The sequence below is a fragment of the Canis aureus genome, chromosome 37 (genome assembly GCF_053574225.1).
Source record: "Canis aureus isolate CA01 chromosome 37, VMU_Caureus_v.1.0, whole genome shotgun sequence".
Lineage (NCBI taxonomy): Eukaryota > Metazoa > Chordata > Mammalia > Carnivora > Canidae > Canis > Canis aureus.
The window spans coordinates 20365442-20381472 of NC_135647.1; the positions used below are offsets into that span (position 1 = coordinate 20365442).

At 39.1% G+C, this 16031-nt stretch overlaps 1 protein-coding gene across 2 annotated transcripts in view; it reads left to right on the top strand.

Moving 5' to 3' along the window:
• F13A1 (coagulation factor XIII A chain) overlaps window positions 1–16031 on the top strand; it is a 168058-nt gene that overhangs the window by 44434 nt on the left and 107593 nt on the right. For both annotated transcript variants that reach the window (XM_077886450.1, XM_077886451.1), the window contains exon 5: window positions 11394–11645. In XM_077886450.1, coding sequence (XP_077742576.1) covers window positions 11394–11645 — 252 coding nt within the window. The remainder of the gene's footprint in view (window positions 1–11393; window positions 11646–16031) is intronic.

The following is a 16031-nucleotide window of genomic DNA, read 5'->3' on the forward strand; positions in this document are numbered from 1 at the left end:
TATATATTTATTTGTTTATTGTCTTTTTATCACCACTAAATTGTATGCTCCATGAACCTGTCTATGTTGACATCACTGTATTCTCAGTATCTAGAGCAGTGCCTGGCAGTTAAATGGTGCTTGGTTAATACTTGTTGAATCAACCTCTGAATCTTGCCATGTCAGCAGCCACCTTCTTAGCTACCAATGTGGTCATGCTCAGAAATAAGAATAAAATAGGTTTAATGAGTTTTACTTGCTCCTGTGACCATCAGACACCATGAGAATTATAATAATTTGTTCAGCTCATGCCATGCCCCTCACACACATTATAATTTAAACTCATCCTTTATAAGGCTAGTTTACAGATAGAAAATAGACTGAGAGGCTGATTAACTCTCCCAGGCATGAATGCTAGGCCACACAGACCTGGGTTCAAATCACTATTCTGCAACTGATAGCCAGTTACTTGTGTTCTCTAAGCCCCAGGATCCCTTGATATTACACAGACATAAGTGTCAGAGCTGATGCAGACTATTCGTACAATACCTTACACATTGCAGAGTCAGAGTCGAGAGTATACCACAGAAACATTTCCAGGTTTTATAAGCAATGGAAGTGTAGTGAAAGGAATCGGTTACATACTGGTGAGAGAACAACTAGGAAGCCACAGTGAGGTCACTCATTAATTGGTAATGGCAGAAAATTGCCACAACAACTGGAGCTCCAGGCACATGATAGAGGAGGAGGTCTTACCAGAACTCAGAAGTAATCCCTGAGAGCTGGATCTATGGCAGGGACTGTCCAGCTCCCAGTGGGAGATGAGAGCCTTGGAGGAAATTTAGTGTCTCCAGAAGCAGAGAGAGAGGGGGAGAAAGACCCGGGCTTTTATCCCGTCTGCCTCCAAAGCCTCTCGTTGATCAAACCTACCCAGAAGTCAGAGGGCAAAGGAACCTGGGAATAGGGTTTTCTTTAAAACCAGGCTAAGGGTTCTTGGAGGTAAGGGCATTGGATCTGAGAACAACCAGGCAGCTGACAGGCACAGTATATAAGCACAAACAGTAGTTGTTTTTCCCAAGTGGACAACCTGGAGCTCAAATCCAAATTCTCTGATTTCTATTTCTCCTGTTCCTTAGAAATTGGATCAGAATATAGTATAACATCCAGTGCTCATCACATCACGTACCCTTTATACTATGTTTAAAAATTGAATTTAAATATAAAAAAAAGCCTACCAACTTAAAAAAAAGAAATTGGATCACAATATGAACAAATCTACAGTGTAGTATTATGTTCTATAACCAACTTCATCTAAATCATAGAGATTTTCTGTTCATGATTTTTTTCTTAAAAACTAAAAATATTCTATCTTCTCTCAAATGAGGCAACACATACATGTGACTAAGGGAATTTCCAGAAAACTAGCTTCATTGAGTAAGTCTGCATAGTAGTTAATCACACTAGACCTGATTTTTGGAGCAGACCCCTTAGAGAAGAGCATGCTCATCAAGCCTTGCAGCTTAGTCATGGCTCTTAGGGTTCGAGGGGGTGATGTTTCACTTGTGGCTGTATGCCCAACAACTGAAAGAGCACCCAGCACCTAGTAGGCACTCAAAAGCTCATGGGTAAAGAATGAACTAAGCCTAGGGTTAGCTTTGGCTCTCCCCCTGTCACTCAGAACCAACATCTCACACCTGACTAAGTTTCTGTTGCTTCCTCTTGCTTCTACCCAAAACTGTCCACTTATCCTCCCTTTTAGATCTTTACCCAGAGCCAGTCATTATAACTCTGAGGACACCATCATGTCTCACCTGAGTACCTCAGCAGCCCTCTGCCTGGTTTTCCTCCATGCTTGTCCCTTCCAAACCATTCTCCAGTCCTGCCACCAAAGTTATTTTTCTAAAGTACGGATCTCATGAGCCCACTTAAAAGTTTCTCAATAGCCCCTGCCCCATTGCCTGCCTGTCCTGGGACATAGCCTAATGCCTTTGCACAGCATCAAAGGTCCCTTTTGTTCTTACCCTGCCCAAGACAACTGCTTCTACTGCCATAAGTATTCTTTCATTCCATTTCCTTATGCTCCAAGCTTTCCTTATTCCCTCTGCTGGGAAGATTCTTCCCTACCTTGTCCACCTTTAAGATTATATCCCAAAGCCATGAGGGATCTTTCTCACTTCTATGAGGGATCCACTCTCACTCCCACAGCACCTTTAGCCCTTTCCACCTCTGGGTTTCCAATGCACCCAACAGCTATGATGATTATGTTTCATCAGAAGCCCTGCTACACCTTGTTCCTCATGGCTAATCATCCCAGCTACAGCTTGGTGTACTGTAGGCACATTTACAATAAGTGTCAATAAGTGTCAATTTTGTTGTAGGAGCTCTACAGTCTTATTTCATAGTTGAGGAAATTCTTATATCTTAAAGCATTGAGGTTTTCTCTGATTTTTTTCCTCATGTCCTTTTCCTTTTCTCTATGTTGCTGGCCGCACCCTGGGCCAGGCTCTGGTCTTCTTATGTCCAGATTATTGCCTTACTTGGCCATCTAAGGTGTTTCTTCTTAATGCTGATAGTCTGCATCAAGAAGTAGCTTTATTATTTTATTATTTTATTTTATTTATTTTATTTTATTTTATTTTATTTTATTTTATTTATTTTTTTAGTCACTCAAACAACCTGGTACAGTGCTAGCTATTTCACAAAATTTCACCTTACTCTGAAAAAAGATTTTAAAAGATGTAGGAAATATTGACATAAAGGTGAAATAAAACTAAGATAGACAAGACTCCTTAAAGAGTATATCTTATCTTCAATTTACCAAACATTTATTGAGCACCTATGTTCCAAGCATCTTGCATGTCACTTAGTATGCAACATTGAACACAACTCGTCTCTGTCCTCAGGGAGCTTTCCTTTCCTTCCCCTGTTTGCTGGAGCCACAAAATAAACATTGCCAGGAAGCTTTCTTCCCTTAGAAAAACTCTGAAAATATATGTATAAACTCTCCTACTGACAAGATATGAAATAGAGCAAATTCCTGAGGTCCTTGATGAAATGATTTGCTTTTGAACATTTGTGTTTTTCTCCTCTAAGTTGTTACCATCCAAGATTCCTGTGCCTATTTTGATTGTTTCTTTTTCCGTGGTGGTGTTTTTTATAGTTGGTACCTGATGTTTCAAAAGTTATGCAGGGACTTATTGCATCCTGGTCCCCCATACACTTCCATTCCATCCCAAGGCTGTTAAAAACAAGGTTTGCTTCCCTCTGCAAGACTACTATACTCTTGCTTCCAGCTCTACCACACGCCCCATGTTGCCACAGCAACACTTCCAGGGCCCATTTGGAAATAGATTGATTATTTTGAGCATGAGAGGTGTGTCCTGGGAAAAACAAATGAATCAAATGGAAAAATGAATTAACATCATGAAATTTACTTTCCCAGCTGGAGACATGATATATTCATGAGTTCCCTAGAGATGATCCTCTTCTAAGAATTCACTATTAAAGAAAGTCTGCAGTTAGGTGGAGTCAGAGCTCAGCTTAAAATGTATTTATATGTGAATGAAAAACACCCTTTGAAGGAAAAGGTTTCGAACTAGAAATTTTCATTTCTTGTGAAGGATGCTTGGAATCGACAACTGGCTTGCTACAGGAATCTCATTCCAGAGCTTCTAAAGTTTCTGTGATGTTCTAATGGAATTTGTCATCTGCAAAAGCTCAATTCAGTCCCACTGACATTTACTGTGCAGCTATTTGGTGCATGGCATTGTGACATTCTATGGTGCTATAAAGACAAGTAAGACAATATTTTTATTTCAGTTTAATAAGGAAAATAGATATCTAAGTGAATAAGAAGTAACAGTTTTGTTTGGGGTTTTTGGGTGATTAATTATGACTTGAACAACCCGAAGTGTTTTACTACTTACCTTTGCTAAGTCTGTCTAGTGCAGATGGAGCACAACAATGGTCACTTGACTTATAGATGGCATGCCCAAGAAATGAGAAAAATGCGTATCCTGAGGTACAAGCTTCTTCATTTCAGAGAACCAAGGGAAAGCAACTGGCAGGCATGTCTTCTTCAGTTACAAGCATCTACTCCTCCTCCTTGCTGAATCTGTTCTTCCAGGTTCTAGGTATGAACAAAATGAAGTCAGAATAATTCTATTAGCAACAATATTCAACCATATTGACCAAATTATATGCTGATTAGTGGCCTTTCTGGACTATCTAGGAACCTAATTACCACATAGGACATTCTTTTGCCCTTTTTTTTTTGGACATTGTGTTTTGAACATGAAAATATTTCAGGCCATCAACTTACTAAAAAATGAATTTTTATTTTTATTTTTTAAGATTTTATTTATTTATTCATGAGAAAAAATATTTCTCTTTCAAAGAGAGAGAGAGGCAGAGACACGGGCAGAGGGAGAAGCAGGCTCCATGCATGGAGCCCAATGTGAGACTCGATCCCGGGACTCCAGGATCACGCCCTAGGCCAAAGGCAGGCGCTAAACTGCTGAGCCACCCAGGGATCCCCATAAAAAATGAATTTTTAAAATGCAACATGTTTCTCTGTGGAGTTTTATCTAAGCAGCACTTGGCATGAAGAGAGTTTTCTGATCTGTGTGATGAATAGTTGAGAGCTTTCTCCAAGGGCACATAGGGCTGTGTCTGAGCTGGAGGTAGATTTCTCTTGTCTGTCATGCAAATAACACAAATATGATGAATCCATTCAAAAAGCTCAGGCCTGACAAGCAAATGTTAGTAAAAAAAATCTCGAGGAACTGAGTATGTTCACCCACTTCCTCCTGGTTCCAGGATGGAGGTGTGAAGGTAGGTACATCTCTCTGTATTCACCCATGTATGAGTAAGGAGAGGGTAAGACTAAAGAACACAAGGGTGTTTGAATGTAGGCATATGGTTCAAGTGAATCTGCCTTACAAATAGTCTTTCTATGGCCTCAAAACTAATTTACAAATGAAAACAAGCATTTAAACCAAGAGCATGTGTTACTTTCTGGATGAGTTGGGAAGATGGCACCAATTTTAGATAAGTGTGAAAGAATGCAATCGGTAATTTTATTTTTTCATGGTTGGTAGTCCAATTTCAAAGAGTATGTTATTAGAAACAAAATAAGAATCCTTTCTGAGATACTATATTTCCTGCTTCTATTTTTCTTGCTCAGATTTTTTTAGCACAAAAGTCACACAATTTGGTGGGGGGATAACTATCTGGGCATTCCACACTTTCAACAAATGTGTGCATGGTGATCACCTGTGTAAGGCTGAGGTTCACATCTAGATTTAGCCAAGGATAGTTGGTGGGCAGTCATGGATATTGATGGATGGGTGTTCCGGAGTGTAGCTTGATTGTGGTCTCTTAAACATGCTACCTCCTGGGGGTGAAAAGGGCTATTTAGTGAAATGAAATACTACTCTGTCACAACTTCCTCACTCACAACTCAATCATAGGAAATTCTTCCCCAGAGCTGTCATTGAAATCATTACATTCAGAATTAAACATGGTGTATAGAGCAGCCGACAAGACCCTGCAGTACTATTGACATGTCAAGTCTCCCATTAATAATCAGCTTTTCTATACAGCGAATATGAAAAGGTCTGTGAATCTGGGTTCTTTTTCTTCCCTTTGGAATGAATGTGCTCACTACCTGTTCCTGATTTGCTTCCATGTGCTGGTGTGGTGCTGCATGGCCTGACCATATTAGCAGTGTTGTTTCCCCTTCTCCCTTCTCCCTTCAGTCACTGACACCACTTTGGAAACATTCCCAACTCAAATCCATTGTAGCCCATGCCCCCTCTATGCAAGACTCCCCTGAGGGTCTTCTTTCTCACTACTGATTATTAAGCCCCTAGATCCATGCTTTGTTTCACGCATCTCTTATCCACCAATGTATATCATCTCACTGTCCTTTGGCCTCCTATCCCTTTAGATGTTCCAGCTTTATTCTTCTCTTTACTTCATCTTTGTTTTAGAATACTTGTATTGTTTATTTATTGTTAATACTTGTATTGTTATTTTAGAATACTTTTCAGTTTAGGGGCAGCTGGATGGCTCAGTCAATTGTGCATCGATTTTAGCTCAGGTCATGACCATTGGGTTGTGAGATTGAGCCCCCTGTTGGACTCCACATGCAGCAGGGAATCTGCTTAAGATTTTCTCTCTCTCCCATTGCCCTTTCCCCTGCTTGTGCACTCACTCCTCTGTCTCTGTCTCTCTCAAAAAGAAGAAAAATTTTTGGTTTAAAGAAAAATTATGAGGATAGTACAGAGAGTTCTTGTAAACCCTGCCTCTAAGTGTACTTGGCTAGCACAGTTGGTTAAGCATCAGACCCTTGGTTTTGGCTCAGTTCATGACCCCTAGGTCCTGGGATCAAGCCCCATTTTGGCTTCACACTCAGCAGGGAGTCTGCTTGAGGGTTCTCTCTCTCTCTCCCTCTGCCTCTCTCCTTGCTTGTGCATGCATTCTCTCCCTCTAAAATAAATAAATAAATCTTAAAAATAAATAAGTAAACCTGCATCTAGTTTTCTTCAGTATTAACATCATACATTAATATGGTATATTTGTCATAAATGATGAACAATATTGATACATTTTTAGTATTTTGTAATGCCTTCAGCACCCTCCCCCTTAGGTTCCATGTAGGCAGCATGATGCAGAGAAAGGAGAAGGTGTGTCACAGTGCAGAGATCTTGGTCCAAGCCCTGTCTCTACCTCTGTCTAGTTATATGGATGTCTTCCATGTAACAACCTCAAGGAGCCTCCATTTCCCATCTGCAAAAACTCCCTCACAGGGAAGGACCCCAGGAAATAAACCTTCATTCCTGTCACTTTATTTACATCTCTGCTATATGAACTGGATTGGCAACTCTAAACCTTGTACAGTAATAAAATTGAACATTTTAGCTATGTCTAGTGAAATCGATAAAAAATTACAACAACTTCCTATGTCTTCAACACTGTCTAAGACTGTGAGGAATTTAACTAAGAGGTGTTAAGGAAACCAAATGTTGACCTAATAGTCGTACAGAGGCTTGTTATTAGTTTAGTGACATATTTCTCTTTGGAAGAAAAAACTAGGTGATAATATTTTCTTCTTAGGTCCCAGTCTTAGACGCTGAGTGTCTATAATAAATCACTCCTTAAATAAATAAAATGTAAAATTTTGTAAGGCACAGGTTGGCAACCATTTACTGTAAGGGCCAGATAGTAAATTTTTTAGGCACTGCAGACCATATGGTCCCTGTCACAGCTACTCTACTCTGCTGTTGCAGCACAATAATACTAGAATGGATGAGTGTGTGCCAATCAAACTTTATTTACACAAACAAGCAGTAAGCTACCTTTGACCTATAGATCATCACTTGTCAATTCCTGATTAAGGCATGAATGAATAAAGATGACAGTCACCATAAATGATTCAGAAAATCACAAGTTATGAGTGAGGAACAGGTTTCAGGTGATTCTTACATGATGATTCTGGAATTATTAAGGTTTTTTGCTTAGTAATGAATGATATCATGTTTTTTATTGATTGTGGGAGTCGGCTGTAGGCATCTTTTTGACAGAAAAATTAGCTCAAAATATTTGACAAAGGAATATTTGTCAAAATATTGACAGCAGATTTGGGTTCTATAGGTTGACAGTCAGTGAACACATCTTGGCTCCTGCTCTTAGAGCAGAGAAAGGATCCTTTGGAGGAATCAGAAAGCCTGAAACAATGGGGAAATATTATAACAATAACTGCCATTTATTGGCCTGCCTTCCCCATCACCAACTCTGACCACTATTATCCCATTTTACCGAATATATGAGAGAGGACAGGTAAGTACAATGAACACACAGTCAGGGTCTAAGCCAGCTGAATTGCTCTCCCCTTGACCACAACATTTCCATCCACAAGTTCTGAGACACTCACATTTCTTCAGATTTAGAACCAGACTGGTGGCCATGGGGGTGGGGAATAACCTCTCCTTCCTTTTGGCTTCCTTCTGGCTGTACTTTCCAGTAGTTATTATGTTTATACACAAACAATAAATGGCTCCTGACTTAACCCCTATCATGCACCAAGTGTAAAGTTTTCTTTCTTTCTTTTTTTAAAGATTTTATTTATTTATTCATGAGAGACACAGAGAAAGAGAAGCAGAGACACAGGCAGAGGGAGAAGTAGGCTCTATGCAGGGAGCCTGATGTGGGACTCGATCCCAGGACTCCAGGATCACGCCCTAGGCTGAAGTCAGGCGCTAAACTGCTGAGCCACCCAGGGATCCCCAAGTGTAAAGTTTTCAATATATTATAAGATCTATTTTCTTTTCATTTCCAGAACTGAGAGACAAGGAAATGGAAGCTCAAACAATTAAATAGTTTGTGCAAAGTTACACTTATGGTGAACTGTGGAGTCAAAATTTGAACATAGTTCTCACCAACTCCAAAGCATTTTCCACACATACAACTGCTTTAGGGCTTAGTGGTTAAAATGTCAGGCTCCATAGCCAGACTGATTGGGTTTAGATCTCAACCTTACTACTTACTGGTTGCATCACTTTGGACAAATTGCTTAATGGTCATGTGTATTAGTTTCTTGATTTGTTAAATTTAGGGGAATGATAATAATTTCCCTCTCATAGTTTAATATAAGGAATAAAGCAGTAACAGGCAGATAATAAACAGCATAAATATTGGTTTGTTCCACAGACTACAAGCTCTAGGAGCACAGAAGTCTGTTGTGCTCACTGTTGTATTCCTAGCACTTAGAATAATGTCTAGCACGTAGTAGGCAATATTGTTGCACAAATGAAAATGTTCAAACAAACTAGTTTTTAGATTAGGTTGTGACTGCATTCAAAGTCAGAATGAATAAACATGGCTCTACTTATTCTTTCCTTTCTATGACATATCATGAGGTTTATAGGTAAAAAAATTTTTTTAAGATTTATTTATTTATTTATTCATGAGAGACACAGAGAGAGAGGCAGATACATAGGCACAGGGATAAGCAGACCCCATGCAGGGAGCCTGATGCAGAACTCAATCCCAGGACCCCAGGATCATGACCCGAGCCAAAAGCAGATGTTCAACCACTGAGCCACGCAGGTGTCCCTGATAGGTAAAATTTAATATAAGTCTTTGAAATCATAATAACACACATAACTTCAGAGATACTCTCCCACTTCATTGCTGCTTCTAAAGGAGAATTCTTATGTAATGCATTTTAAAATCCCTTGTATCCTTTTTTTAAAAAAAATCTAAGTCTATCATTATCACATAGATTTTTACCTCTGAAAATTTATTTTTACTAAGCTCGTATTGTACTTAATACTGTGTATTCTAAACCCAAGCCAGTATTTAGTGGCAACAGCTGCTGGGAACCCCTGTAATGAATGAAATACGATCCCATTTAGCTGTTGAGATTGTGTTTGATGTCTACACTTTAGTAATGATGGAGGCTCCAGAGAGCAACAATGCCTCCAGAGAAAAGGGCAGCCTCATCTCTTAGTTTGAACAAGCACAAAGAGGAGCATACACAGGAAATATAGAGATGGAGGTGCCTTTGGAACAAACAGCTCTTGCAGGATTCATGTGCAGGATTCACAGAGACTAAGCTCCATGTATTCTCAAGAATACCACCTAAACACTGTTGCACCTTGGCAGCAAACCATTTTTAAGACTTTATTGGATTTATGATAATATTCACCCTGAGTGGTGACTAACTGATACTCCTAACACATAGCAAAGCACTGGGGTTCTAATCTTTCTCCCTGGCTTGCACTATGTAAATTATTATTTTCATTAAGATTAAGCATCCCACAAAATCACACAGCAGTTAACTTATGCAACCACCTCCTTAGAATGCTCTGTCTTTGAAAATTTGCCTACCAAAGAATCCTTTAAGACCTCACAGCACACACTATGTAATTGGAGTCCCAAATGAAGCATTGTTTGTGTTAGTTTTAATGTAGAATCCTTTACATGCTTTCTACAAAACAGTTAAAGTGAATAAGTTTTTCCCTTAAAGTTTCTTCTGCTTGTAGTCAAAATAATTTGCAGATGTATTAGCCTGATTTGCATTTTTCTTCAACTCAAGAAGAATGAAATGTCTAACGCATTTTGGAAAAGTTAGTAAATAAAAGATCTACTCTATTTTAAAATATCTATGTATTTGATTATTCTGTAAACTAAACTATAAACTGTAAGCTAAAAAATTAAGGAATGTTATAAAATTGAGGGTACCTAGGTGGTTTAGTTGATTGAGTATCTGAATCTTGATTTCAGCTCAGGTTGTGATCTCAGAGTCCTGGGATTGAGCCCCAGGTATGCATCCCCACTCAGCAGAGAGTCTGTTTGGGATTCTCTGTCTACTTCTCCCTTTGTCCCTCTCTTGCTCTTGTGCTCTCTAATAAATAAACAAATAAATCTTAATAAGAAAAGAATGCCATGAAGTTGACTAGATAGATAGATAGATAGATAGATAGATAGATAGATAGATAGAGTGAAGACTTTTTCAGTAACCTGTTGGTAAAATTTAGTTTTGAGGCTAACACCATGAATTAATAATTTGGTCTAAAGTGACTACAATAAAGATAAATGAAATGTATCCTGAGATAGCTTATACAAAAGTGTGCTATACTGGAAATATGGTACAATTCCCATTGCTTAATCTTCTATTGAAGTAACAGCTAAAATTTGTTATGCATGAAAAATTATGGGCAAAGTATCTCACATGTGTTATTTTATTTCATCCTCGGGTAATATTATTATCTTGATTCACCAATCAAGAAAAAAAAGGAAATAGGGATTTGTAAAAGTCAAGTAATTTGCCAGAAGTGGCCAGAGTAAGGGAAGGGCCTGAATTCTTGCCCAGAACATGAGCCTAAATCCCTAATGAAACTGGCAATAAACATGTGTTTCAACTGAATATGAAAATAGTCACACACAACCTATAAATATAATCCTATTATAGGTAATATAACAAATTGTATTCAGAATAAGCAAAAAAAGAAATTTGCCTATCCCCCCCCCCAAAAAAAAAGAGCAATTCTAACTTTTTTTAGGGCAGAATTTCAGGGAGTGATAACTTCACAGCACTCCGTAAGCTTTATTTTGTTTTTGCACCTCAGATTATGATTTCTACATCTTATTTGAATTCATTAACCAATGAACAAACATTCCTTAAGTAAGGTTATTCTTTTTTTTAAAAAAAATCTAGATATGACAAATCTGAGCTTCAAAGAAGAATATCAACTAACATGTCACATAGCACTGTAGCAGAAATGAAATTCAAACCCAAGTCTTATGATTTCGAGTATACTTAATTATTTTAACCTTCAGCTATAAGATGACAGAGTGAGAACAAAAATGGTTTGTGAAATCGACTCAACACTTCTTTCTACTCACAGGTCGCTACCCTCAGGAGAACAAGGGAACCTACATTCCAGTTCCTATTGTCCCGGAGCTTCAGAGAGGCAAGTGGGGTGCTAAAGTTATCATGAGAGAGAACAGATCTGTTCGGCTGTCCATCCAGTCTTCTCCAGAGTGTATTGTTGGGAAATTCCGCATGTATGTTGCTGTCTGGACCCCCTATGGCATACTCCGTACCAGCCGAAACCCAGAAACGGACACATACATTCTCTTCAATCCTTGGTGTGAAGGTAAGGAGCAAGCATTTTTCTCATTTAAAAAAAATAGTTCATATTTTCCCAATGCATCTCTTTTTGGAGGGATAGCAGAATTATTCTAGAAGATATGTCTCTTTCTTGTATACACTGCTTCCCATAGTTGAGAGACAGAAAAAAAATTGAAATTTGTCCTTAACGTATCTGAGGACAAGGCTGTGTATATGAAGTTAATGCTGCTATACATTCATTCCAGGAAATAATTGAAGAATGCCTGAAGTTGCACAATTAGTTAACTGTGAGGCTATGTGTTGATGGTGTCACTTCTGTGTATGTTATTATTCTGTAAACAAAATAGGCTTTCAAGACTATTAGGACCTATAATCTGGCTTCAGAAAAATAGGATAAAGTTGATCTTTTCCATAGTAAAACTAACTTCTCTATCTCCCTAATTTAAGAATAGAAAGCCTGAATGTTGAAAGAATCCCATATATTTGTGTATATGCAGAGTGTTCGGTGCAAATTTTAGAAGCCATAACTCTGGATGTATAAACATGTAACTTTAGTTTAATATAATACAATTTAATCTCTACTGCTATTCTGAGTTTTCCTTTCTGTCTGTTACAGGAGCTTAATCTAGTTATAGTCAAATAAAATAGGTCAAGTCCTAGGATTTCTCTCAATTTAATTTAAAAACTTAGTCACACAGTGTTTTCCCCCATCCCCATCTCTGCCCTTCTTTATCTGCCTTCTGCTTTCATACTTGATATGGAGATTTTCAATTCCAGAGGCAGAAGCAAACATTGCAACAGCATTAATGGGAAAGGGTACACTTTTATATCTTAAGAAATAAGATAATGAAACTTATAAAAGCTGACCTAGGACAGAAGATGTTCCATATCATTGTTTACTTCCTGTGCATTGCCCTTCAGTATCTTCCAAAATGAGTCTATATTTTTTGCTGATTTTAAATGGCCATTGGTTGTGAGAGTTGCATTTGAATCAGATTGAGCTGCACTTACATATAGATAATAAATGAAAAACAACCTTGTCTACTTGTATATAACACAAACCTGGATCCTACTGACCTTTTCTTTGAATTATCAGTTCCAGTAGTGTTGGCAGATGGTACTGAGCTAATCCTATACTCCCAACTCACCGCCCCCTCATCTTGTACCCAATAATCCTATCTCTGAGACAGATGTCCAAGGTTGATGGTAATAGGAGATGTTAATGGGGCCATGTGCTGCTCAAAGGTGCACTCCTGTGTACAATAATCTTGTCAACCAGATACAAAGCATTCTGTGACTGAAGGGATGTGGTGCTATTTACAGAAGTGGGAAAGACTGAGGGAAATGAAGGTGTAGAGACAAACTAAGATTTTGAAAATGTTAAGTTGGAGATAACTGTGGATACTCAAGCAAAAATGACAAGTAGGTATTCCATTCTGTGAATCTGGAGACAAGAATCAGAGTTATAAACTTGGGAGTCGTCTGCACCTAGGGAGAAAATATGTTGAGGAAAGAAGATATAGCATCAAGCCCTAAGGAGCACTAGTACTGGGGGGTCTAATAGAGAAAGAATTATCAAAGGACCGAAACAGAGGAGTATGCAGGACATGGCCTATTGTAAAAAAAATATAAACATTCATATTTATAAAAGAAATTTTAAACTAGGAATTTGTTATTGACTTTCTTTGCATTACAAAAAGAAAATCAGGTAACTTCATATGACTATCTAGCATCCTAAGGGATTTAGAAAACGATATGGTTTACCTCAACTTGTATAATCTCAAAAAAGGATTATATTACTGTGTATAATGGGTTATGTGTTTGCATGTATTTCAACTTCTGTTGCCAGTTTTCCAGAAGTGAAAAGGATTAATCATGTTGCCCAACATATTGAGTTTATAGGAGAGTCATTCAGAAGGTGGATAGTCTTATAACTTTCTACCATCTAATCATTGCCTTGTTCTTAAGTTCTATCCATAATGAGATGCTTCCAGTTTTCCCTGTTCAGAAAGTGTCACCTGGTCTAGATAACATGGTCCTGGCCCTCAATGGTGCATTATAGAAGGGAAGCAGAGGGCCCTCTCAGGTATCACTGAATAGACAAAGGTGAGAATAAAACTAGACAGATCAGTTTGGAAGCCATGGCCCAGGACAAAGATGATGATGGACTGGACTATGGTGGTGGCAGTGGAGATGAAGAGGAGGGGATGGATTGGAGATGTATTTTGGATTTAGAACAGAAATTGCAGAGGGGTTGATCATGGGAGGCAAAGAAGAGAAAGGAGTCAAGAATAACTCTGGGTGACTGGTATCTGATCAACTAGGTTGGTGGTGGTGCCGTTTTCAGAGATAGGAAGTCTGGGGGAAGTGGAAGGGAAGAAATAGGGGTGGAACTAAGAATTACATTTAGAAATGTAAATTTGGTGGAATTTGTGGGATATCCAAGTGGAAACACCAAGTAGTCACTTGAATCAGTGAATCTAGAGCTCCAAGGAGATGGCTGAGTTTGGTATGCAAATATGGGCACCATCAGAAGCTAGCACGGAATTTTAAAGAAAGAAAAAACATGGATTTAGTATCATCAACAATTAGAGTCTAGACAAGGGAGTACAAGACTGAAAAGGAGTTAAAGGAAATCAGAAAAGCGTGGTGTCACAGAGCTGGATAATTGATTGATTCAAGAAGACAGCAACCGGTTCTTTGTTGCTGATGAGTTAAATAGAATAAGCAAAGAAAGTGGCCATACATTGTGGAAATATGGAAGTCACTGGGGAGCTTGGAAAGATTGTCTTACCGCAGTGATGGGGGACAAAATCCAGAGAGATGGGTACAGGCTACAGTGTAATGGGAAGTAAGAACGTGGAGATAACAGCTATTGCCATCTTCTGCAAGAAGACTTTCTACAAAACACAGATTATATGAAGTCAAAGAAGAATTTTTAAAGATGAATAGAGTAGGCATAATTTTATGGAGATGGAGACAAACCAGGAAAAGGTGAGTTTACTGCCCAGAGAGAAGGTAATGGTCCACCACGTTGTCTGCACATTAGAATTACCCAGGGGAGTTAGCTACTCATATCTCAGACATTCTGGTTGGTCTGCTGTGTAGCCTGGGCTTTAGGGTTTATTTGTTTGTTTTGTTTTGTTTTTGAGAGAGAAAGAAAGACACCGAGTTGGGGGGGGAGGGGCAGATGGAGAGGGAGAGAGGGAATCTGAAGCAGGCTCCACATCTAGCACAGAGCCCGATATGGAGCTTGATCTCACCATCTTGAGATCACAACCTGAGCCAAAATCAAGAGCCAGCCTTTTAAGTGATAAGAGCAATGTGGAAGATGGGTGAAATGTGCAGCTTTTCTAGATTCAGTGGACGGAAGACAAGGTTTTCCCATTTTGTGATTCTCTTTTTCCTGGTGATGTGAAAAGCAAAGTTATCCGTAGAGAACCAGAAGCAAGGAGAGGAATGCTGGAGGCTTGATAGAGAAAAGACTGGGAGTTTGGAGGTAGGAAGTGGGCTTATTCCAGGAACATGGCAGGAGGGTCCTCTCTGCTCCCCAGAACTCGGGGAAAGCTACCACAGTCTCCCTAGCTCCTTGGCCTTGCATGTCCCAACATTTCTGCAAATCTGTTGGGGATATCTCATGGTCATCTCCACCTCTCAGAATCTGATTTCTCCCAGTGCTGACAGCTGTGCTGCCTTTGAAACATCAAAAAAGGTCACACAAATCATCTCTGTGTTTAGACATTGTCTGTAATATGGTGTGGTGAGAGGAGGAAAGACTGTTTCTCAAACTGGGAGCGCATCGGAACAGCTTGTGAAAGCCATTTCTGGGCAGCTCCCTCAGATCATCGAGTGGCCTGGTAGGGCCTGAGGATTGCATTTCTAACCAGTTCCCAGGAGATGCTGATGCTGATGGTCAGGGACCACACTTAGAGAACCACTAGTATACATAATAATCACAAAAAAAAAATAATGATAAAATATAGGAGAGTATACTTTGCTTAAAATTTCACCAACTCCTCCCTAAACCCAATCCCAGTCTCTCCCCACCTTATTGCTGCTTCTCTGAACCCTGCCATTCCTCCTTGTTCTCACGCTCCTCTCGCATCTTCTCTTAGAAGCTGACCATTGTTAATTCTCTCACACAGAGCAGTTCACCAAGCTTTTTTATTTTGCTATTTGGGTCCCTCCAACAAGGAAACTACTGGGAACTACACACTTTTCCAAAACCATTCCCTCCAAAAAAATTCTGGTATCAGTTCTTAAGATAAGACCTTTTTACTTTCTTATATTAATACTCATTGAGAAGCGCCTCGAGTACTCCGTCAGTTAAGTATCTGAGTCTTGATTTCAGCTCAGATCATTTTCTCGGGGTCATGAGATTAAGCCCTGTGCTTAGTGCAGAGTCTGAGAC